Source organism: Ammodytes marinus (genome assembly GCF_949987685.1).
Source record: "Ammodytes marinus genome assembly, chromosome: 9".
NCBI lineage: Eukaryota > Metazoa > Chordata > Actinopteri > Uranoscopiformes > Ammodytidae > Ammodytes > Ammodytes marinus.
The window spans coordinates 18,286,428-18,295,578 of NC_137213.1; the positions used below are offsets into that span (position 1 = coordinate 18,286,428).

Consider the following 9,151-nt stretch of genomic DNA (forward strand, 5'->3'; position numbering starts at 1 on the left):
CTTTGGTGGTGTGTTCAAGGAGGATTGAATACTGATGAGTAAACGCCAATTTATGCGCGACCGCAGAGGCTGGTTTCGGCCTGTGTGACATGAAATTGTCATCTGCCCACAGCCATGGACACCTCTGTGGTCGAGCGTGTGCCGTAATTGCAGATATTGTCTACATGATTTGAACAACTGGCTACAAATAAGCCTTATGTCTTTATTTTATTCATTCATTGCTCTTGTTAGCTTTAAGAATCTGGGTATTTTGCTGCAAACTGGATCCAAAATATATCCCTCTGTCGTTACCCACCTCCCACTATAAATCTACGCTAATCGAACCTGCATGAATGATGAGACTGAGATAAGATCATTTCTGGCATTGAAGAGGCAGATATTTTAGTTGCTTTTGTTGACTGTCCATTAATCCAAAAACCGCAGGAGTTTTCAAAAAGACTCCCCGCTTGCTTAACCATTTAATTCTTGCATATCTTTGGCAGAGACTAAAGCTGACTAAATGTACTGTGCAAAGGATTCATTATTTCCCGTCCTCAACCCAGGACCAAGCAGAGTCTGCCAAAAACACTAGCTATTACATCAATGACAAATAACTCCAAGGGCAAAGTGACATAACATTGGCAATCTCTACAGCTGAATCATCAGAGTGAAACCTTGATGGTGATAAGTATTTAGGAGGAGCAAGTATTTGGATGTATTTGAAAGATCCCATAAGTTGATATAGTACAAAAAACGCCCTATGATAAGGGAAGAACGGCTGGCAGCCCTTACTTTATTTCCTTACCTTTTTTGACCCAAGTGTAATGCTTGCAAATCAATCAGATCAGGTTTATTTCTCTGTGATGGAGGGCACTGTCAGCAGCTTAACACAAACATGTCTACACACCAGATCAAAATGCTTGTAATTACTCTTTCATGGACACCTCCCTAAAACTATTTATTGAAGTAATTTAAAGTATGCTTTTGCTTTTGGTAGGAGCCTTTCTTACCTTGTGTCTTGAATCCAAATGGAGGTAAGTAATTGCTGACTTTTGCTAGACGTTTGAAGTTCAGCCTTTCTTACCTTGTGTCTTGAATCCAAATGGAGGTAAGTAATTGCTGACTTTTGCTAGACGTTTGAAGTTCCGATCGAGGAACATGGGTGCTGGTTTCATGAACCTAAAATAAGATGAAGGAGAGACCGGGAGGAAGAAAGAGAATTAAATAATTAGCTGAGCAAAACGAAGAACAACAAATGTGCCATACAATAACAATGACAATATCTATGATCTTCCCTATGGCTTTCCATAATCCCTAATAATAAGAGAAAAAAAATGCACTTGTTCCACGATCATTAATCCAACAGCATCCCCACAGCCTATGCTACAGCCTGCCAAAACAAGCAAAGCATGCACACATACACATTAGCAAGTATGCTAAAAAACTAAGCTGGTAATTAGGGTTGTAAAATTCCGGGAATTTTCAAAGTTGGAAACTTTTCATGGGAATTAACGGGAATTTATGGGAATTAACTAAATTTAAAGCAACCCAAATGCACTAAATTCTCCTAATTATGTTATTTCAGTCCAGGCAAACGTTCTAGACTGTAAAAAGCTGTTTTTCCAACTAAGTTTTAATATATTTATGAACATTTAATTTCAAATCAGATTTTTTCTGAAGTTTATTGAGATACCCAACTTGATACCAGGTTTACAGAGGCTTCAACTGGGATTTTAAATATAGTTGGGGACAATATATTTTAGCATAATCTTGACTAAAACAACCAGATTTTATGCTAGTACACTTGGCAAATTGCACATAGCACACATCCTACTGCAGGAGTACTGAGGCCACGCCCCCTACGCTCTGTGCATTCCTCCATCACATGGGGGGGCCTACCTACTTCCACTCAATTTTCATTTCACTTCAGTAGTCAGTCTAGGGGTGGTGTGTGTTCATGGAATCTGCGCGGCCAAATTTTTGGTTATCCAATCAGTGAACAGAGCGAGTGGCTGAGAACGATGACGTCGAAGTCGCGCTCCAGTTTCAGTTGAATGCTGCGTTCGTTTATACTCGGAACTCCAAATTTCCGACTTGGTAGTTCCGAGTTCCGACCCGTCTGTGTTCCAGTACATCTGCTCGCGAAAGTATGGACGCCTACAACCTTTCTCATCCAAATAATTTAACGTTAAGCTCTAGCAAGTTACTGTTGCCAGGTACCGGTAGATCCATAGAATACAATATGTAGTGAAGTCGGAAATTTCCGAGCTCCCTGTACAACTGAAACGCACCGTCAGAAGGCGGCTCATGACATACGTCTGACCAAACGTGATGCGATTGGTTGGCTAATCCAGAGTGGCACTAGGCAGATCCAATAGTTTTAAACTTCAACAGACACCCGCCCCCAAGTGAGTGAACGTTTGCCAATTACAGCACTTCCAGACCTTCTGTACAAATGAAATTAAGTACGATGGTCTGGTTGGACCAGGCTAAGGCATTTGACTTTATTTATTGAATGGGTGGGGTGAGACTGATGAGTAATATTTTACTCGACATTCATCTTTTTGTTGTTCAGTGAAATTATTGATTGTTCATAAAATAATCAAAACTTGATAAAGTTCTTCTTACAAATAAATCTGTTCAAATGTAATGTGTTTTGATTGTATTATTTTGCATGGATGTCTGCCTATGACAAAATGTAGTGTTTATATGTTTAGATTTATGTTTGGTTATGAAACACTTCATTTAAATTACCGCCATTTAGTTAATTCCTATAATTTCCGATTTTGAATATTCCCAAAATTCCCGAGCGAAAGTTCCTGTGGAAAGTTTCCGGAAACTTTCCGGTAATTTACCGGAAACTTTCCACCCCTTTGCAACCCTACTGGTAATAAATAACATATCAGAAGCAGGGGGAGACATAGAAGGCTGCTGCAGTGCGTAACCTATCAACATAACCTCTCCACCCAGGCCTGAATCACAGCTGACACACAGTTTTGATAACTCTTCCGAGACAACATACTCATGCCAGAATGTTTTTCTAAAATGATCCAGGGCAAGGCTGCTTCTACAAACTGAATTAGAGAGGAGGGAGTTTATTGGAAAAACGCACCATAAAACAGCAAGTATCCAGGAAATTCATAGAGCAAGAAGCAAGTGATCCTGTCACATTTAAAAGCAAACAGTTTCATATTTATTAAAAAAAATAATGCCTGTGAGTGACCAATGTTTTGAATGCCCCATGAACTACTACTTTCAGCATTGCCTCCTCCTTATCCTGTGTCTCTCCATAAATGTGTGTGTGTGCGCCACTCTTTGATTAACTGCTGCTCTAAAATCAAAAGAAGTAATTTCCTCTTAGTCACGCCTGAGGCCCGAGCGTGGCTTCAGGATGGATGTGTGTTTTTATGACCTGATGTTAAGGTGGTGGTGGTGGCTCTCGTTGTCTCTTCTGTCACATTTACATGCTTGCAGCTCCAATACATTCCTATGGCATACACAAATTATCCATCGGGACACACGCAAATATGCTAGGCGCCTTGGCGAGATCTTACTGGGCTGGTGTGTATTATTTTGTTTATGATACAAGACAGTTACAGAAAGTGTTACTTTGTGTCTTTAGAGGAAGCCAGACACGCCAGTGACATCACACACACACACACACACACACACACACACACACACACACACACACACACACACACACACACACACACACACACACACACACACACACACACACACACACACACACACACACACACACACACACACACACACACACACCAGACTACACTAACTAGCCAAGGCATTTTTAACCGGAATAGGAGAGGACTTACAAGCACCATCACACACACCCCGGTTTCTCAGCAGGAATCTGGGATAGCTTGTTACCATAACACTGCCATGGGGTTCACCGGGAAATATGTGGAGCTCCGAGGTACAATGACCAAACTTGGCCGAGATGATCTGGCCTTCAGATAGCTTGAACTTCTCTCGAGCACCCTTATCGTTCTCTGATATCGTCATTATAAAGCAGAGGCAGTTATGTTTGACTCTCTTTTTAAGATCACCCGACAGGGGAGCACACACACACTCAGAGACTTCTGTCCTGCCAAAACAAATGGAGATTCATTAAACCCAGGACTTCTGAGGCCAGGAGGGGCTATAAATAACACAGGAACATTGCAAGTCACTGAGCCCTGACCGACAGTTCGTCACTGACATCCTGACAAAGCAGAGAGGCAGGGGGCTGCTTGTTGTTAAATCCTAAGTGAGGGCTCCCAAAACAGCCAACGCGCAGGGCCACATTGTACTCATTTCCTTTGCTAGGTCCCATCTCTCAAGGGAAATATTTTCATAACCGTGCCGCTCCAAGTTCACTGCCAACACTTGATTTAGGACTCCAATACAAACAGTTTTGGGTAAAGTGAAGGGGAGGGGAGGTGTGGAAAATAAATTGAATTCTGCAGAGCAGAGGCTTCACAGAAGACAAAGATGGAGGAAGCAGGAGATGATTAGAGGGACAGCCACAGGATCTCACTGCTAGAGGTTAAGTAGGTTTTCTCTAACTGAACATTAGGCCACACCTACTTAAACTTAATGCTTATAAGGACTTCAATTATTTGTTTTTGCCTTGACTGAATTGAAGATGCAACACACAAGTTAACAAACAAGATATTAATAAGTTGACTCTCTTTCACAGAGGACAATGAATACTGCACAATTGTATGGGGTTCAACCACCATTCACTTGCACACATGCATACAAACACACACACAAATTTAGAAAAACACTGCATTAATTGTGCTGATTGACCTGAGTGTGACTGGGGTGAAGGTGGTAGTAATCAGTGGGCTCCCGGTGGGGGTTCTTGTGTACAGAACTTTGATCCAACACGTGCGGCTGATTAGAGGAAGTCATTACGAGGGAGGACATTGTTAACACATAGCCTCTCAGATAGGTAGAGGGCACTTCCACTAAACGGCTTTGTCTGTCTTGTTAAGCAGCGTTGCAACCGTACATTATATTATGCTATTTCATGGCGTATGCTCCTACACGGAAAAAGTTTGAGAGGATCTTATTTTTTATGGGTTTTCCTGTTTAACTGAAAATGATGGCTGTATGGTACGCAAGCAGGAAGAGAACAGCAGTTTAATTTGATAGGAAGGTTTGTAGCAGGATTATGAAAAACAAACAAAAAAGTTAATTATATGAATCTAAAAATTGTAACATATTGGAATTTATTACTTAAGAATAAAAAAAAAATCCATTTAAAGCTGTATACATAATTGTATATCTTTAGGCAAAAGATAAATCAAGTTCAATGCTTCAGCTTGCAAATGGTTTCGGCAAATTTGTCCGAACTAGGTCAAGTGCTGCATTGAAGTGCCACTGGCTATTGTTCAGCTATGCGGTAAATTGCCCCCTCTATTAGCTTAGCTCCAAGAATGCTGATGGGACAATGCCCTATAGATTGAGCTATGATGGGCGGCAAATAGAGGCAAAGAGAAAAATCAAAAGGGCCAATGACATCAGAAAGAGGCCGGGGAGGATTGCGTGGGCTGGGAACCAGGAAGCCCGTGATGAGTCAGGACAGGAAGTTGGTTGGTGTCGCTCATAGAGAAAGCCTCTAAGGCTCTAAGGATATTATATGAGGAAGATGGGAGACCTTGTACTCGGTTTGACAGAGGTTCTTTTGTGTCACAAGGCGATCACAAGGACACAGTCGCGGTTTTGTGGTGGAGTGGAGAATACGATGGAAGCATGATGGAAACTGGGGATTGGACAGGAATGTGGGGGCTTCTCTGTTCCCGACTTAAAACCCTCAAGGCCAAGCTGGCTTGTAGAGTGACATCATGCATCTCGGTATGCTCCTCCAGAAACACTTTTTGCTTTTCTCTTGCTAACATCCAATTCAAATGATTTGTTGGTGAAGCTTCTGATTTTGTTTGTAAAGTTCTCAACGCAAGCTTAAAAAGAAAGGGAGAGAAAACAAAGAGAAAATCCCTCTCACTTTGGGTAGATGGCGGTCATCTTTGCTGCAGCATATCCTGGTTTGCACACTCCTTCGCTGAGGTTGCCATACTTGTACGCCAACTCTGGTGGCCTGTAAATTAAAAGAACAGAGGGAGCGATTAATACAGACACATCATGATAACGGACCATCAATTACACTGACACCTTTCTATGCCTCGAAGACTGAGACTGTCAAACAATAGACTTGCAAGATAGGATAAACAGGTTGCTTAGGAAGTTTGAAAACTCAGCAACAGCTCAGCGTATCAACCTGTGTGTGGCAAGACAAAGCAGAGGGGCCTTGTTCAAATAATCAGTGCTAAAACCTTGCACTTCCCAAATCCTAGCACCTTCATTAATTACATGATGCATGCCATGAATCTAGTCCAAATAAACAAGGGGGCCCAAGTCTTAGCACTACAGGAGATTGTGCTTGCCTGGGGCCTGCTTATGCATGATTTGAAGCTATTCTGTGCTAATATAATATTTCATTTCATTTCATTTAACTTTTATTTATCCTCGAGAGACCAATTGAGGGGTGACCCTCATTTTCAATGGTGTCGAGTTATAATATATTTCCGTCTGCCAGAATGCTGTCAATACCAAGTGATTTGGTGAGAATGTAATGTAGGGAGGCACTTTTGTGACAGTAAGACCACCAGCGGGAAGAAATTACCCAAGTTACCAAAGTAATTACTAGCTTTAAGATGAATTGCACTACTGTATGCATGTGCTGTAATGGAATAATTAATGACACTGGATATAAAGAAAGGAACTGTATTAGATCAACCGAAGCCATGTGAAAACCACCTTAAAGTACGTGCTGACATTGTGCTTACAGTGTGTGTGCAGAGTGTGGACAGACGTGCCCTGCGAAAGCCATGGTGGTGATGGCAGCGTTTGACTGTTGCATGCGTGGTAATGGGAGGGCCAGGGAAACTGCCTTATCACGACAGTTTAGAGCAAGAGTGTCAAACCAATTCAAGGAATTGTAAACATATCAACAGACACGCTGACACAAAGACAGCTGCGTAATGACTCAATGTTGCGTGTTCTCCCCCTGACGAACTACAGCCGCTCTGGAATGCACGGTAAACCCAGGCTCCTTTGCTTCAAATCACATTCATCTCTTAAATGCATTACTCAGACAACCAATCAAATTGGTGCATTTGTCACCAGGATTTGGTTGGGACTCCAATGAGATGTGATGCGTTTAGTTTTTTATTTGAAAAATCAAGTGAGATTAATTGGCCCAAGGTTTACATGTTCCCCCATTGATCAACCAGAGCCTGTTTGAGTAAGTATTCAGAGGAACAAGCTGTAAAACATATCTAAACTAATGGAGTCAAAGTCGAAGTGTGAGGTCAGATGCACCTTATATAGCAAGTTTGAAATATTCCAAAAAGTACATGGAGTTTTGCCAAACATATTATATTAAAGGGATAGTTCAGTATTTTTGAAGTGGGGTTGTACGAGGTAAATATGCATAGTGGGTCTGCTACATTATTGAGATAGCGGTCAGGGTAGTCATTTTATGAAGTTATGGGGAGTACTGTTGCAGCGGGGGCGAACCAAAAAACTATATTTCAACATGTATATAAATGCTTACCTAAAAAATAATGATCTGTTCAACTGGACACTAAATGTAAGATTGGTTCACTACTGATTTGTGGACAATGCTGACTTCTGCTTCAGTGACGTCTCCCCCTAACTCCTTAAAATAACCAGTGGTGGGCCGTCAGGGCCAGCAGGGCCTTCTCTGCTGGCCCTGTCAAAATCCAAATAATATATTTTTTTGTTGTTGTTTAAAATTATATTAATTTGTGTTTAAATGTGTCTGAATTTAATACAAAAATTCAGTACGTTACAAAAATAATTACATTTTTTTGCAATATAGTTATTTTTTGTGAGGCTGAGCTGGATTTCCCAGGCATATCTCATCTAAACGGAGTTCGCTACTGAAGGCCCTGACTGAAACCCCACGGTACGCTACTGAAAATAACTGTGCTGACCATCTCCATAAGGTTACACACACTCACTCTGCATAAGTGCCTCATACAAACCCACTTAAAAAAATACTGAACTATGCCTTTAAATGACAGAAATGTTTACTAGAAAGTGATGTACTTACAGTTTTGTGTCCAGCTGCAGTAGAAAGCCCTGCTTATCATACACTGAAGAAAGACAAAAACAGAGATGGAAAGGAACCATTACCACACACACGACAAAGAGTGTGTAGGTTGAAAGCATGGCCTCTTTGGGTTGCACAACTTTACATAGTTGTGGTCATCCAATGATTAGATATTACACGATTACAACTATCAGCTCGCTAGCTGTAGTTGCAATCTTTCACACGGGAAACAATATGGCGAATGAAAAAGAAAATAAGCATTAGAATATAGCACTTGTGGAAAACAAGCGAGGTTAGGGAGAAGCCAGCCAAAACAATCTGTTGAGTTCAAAATAAAGTTAGAAAGGAAGTTAAAAGAGATCACCTATGGACAACCACAGAGGCCGCCAATAGGTGCCTGCATGGTGAAGCGTTGAGGGAGAAGACAGAAGCACAGAAAACTAGGATATGGAAAATAAGAAATTTTGAATGATGTCATTTGAATATCTACTGAAGTGAATTGTAGCATTATGCTTAAAATCCACAAAAAACACTTTAACATATTACATTTATTTCTGTTTGTAAAATGCTGAAATTGAATTATGCTTAACATGAGCATTAGTTGAAAGTAGGAAGAGCGTGGTATTACTCCTGTGGTGGCGGCTCTTGTCTTCACAGAGAAGCTGGAGGAGAAAGATAAAAGAAAAAGAACAATGGGAATGCGCAATGGCGGTTTGAGGAAGGGTCCAAGCACTGCCCTGGAGGAATGGGGACATTGCCATAGCAGCCAAGATGGGTGAGTGAGTGAGTGAATGAGTGTATGTTTGTGTGTGCATTATGTTTCTATTGAGAAGCATAAAGCAGACTGAGGGCCATGTGGATAGAGGCAACAGCTTTGGACAAATTAAAGAGGCAGGGCCCTACCGGTAATACAAATGTTGTTCTGTGCGGAACCATACAGTGTTATGCAACAAAACTCCTGCAGACGGCTTCACTTGCCAAGCATGTGTTACTGGGCAAGGACAACAGAGGGCAGTGTTGTAT

At 41.3% G+C, this 9,151-nt stretch overlaps 1 protein-coding gene across 1 annotated transcript in view; it reads right to left on the reverse strand.

Annotated features, from left to right (window-relative positions):
• st3gal3b (ST3 beta-galactoside alpha-2,3-sialyltransferase 3b) overlaps positions 1 to 8,208 on the reverse strand; it is a gene marked incomplete at its 5' end in the record, with an annotated part of 32,878 nt that extends 24,670 nt beyond the window's left edge. Inside the window, 3 exons of the mRNA XM_080034051.1 lie at positions 1,064 to 1,158; positions 5,996 to 6,088; positions 8,129 to 8,208. Coding sequence (XP_079890177.1) covers positions 1,064 to 1,158; positions 5,996 to 6,088; positions 8,129 to 8,208 — 268 coding nt within the window. The remainder of the gene's footprint in view (positions 1 to 1,063; positions 1,159 to 5,995; positions 6,089 to 8,128) is intronic.
• Between the last annotated feature and the right edge of the window lie 943 nt (positions 8,209 to 9,151).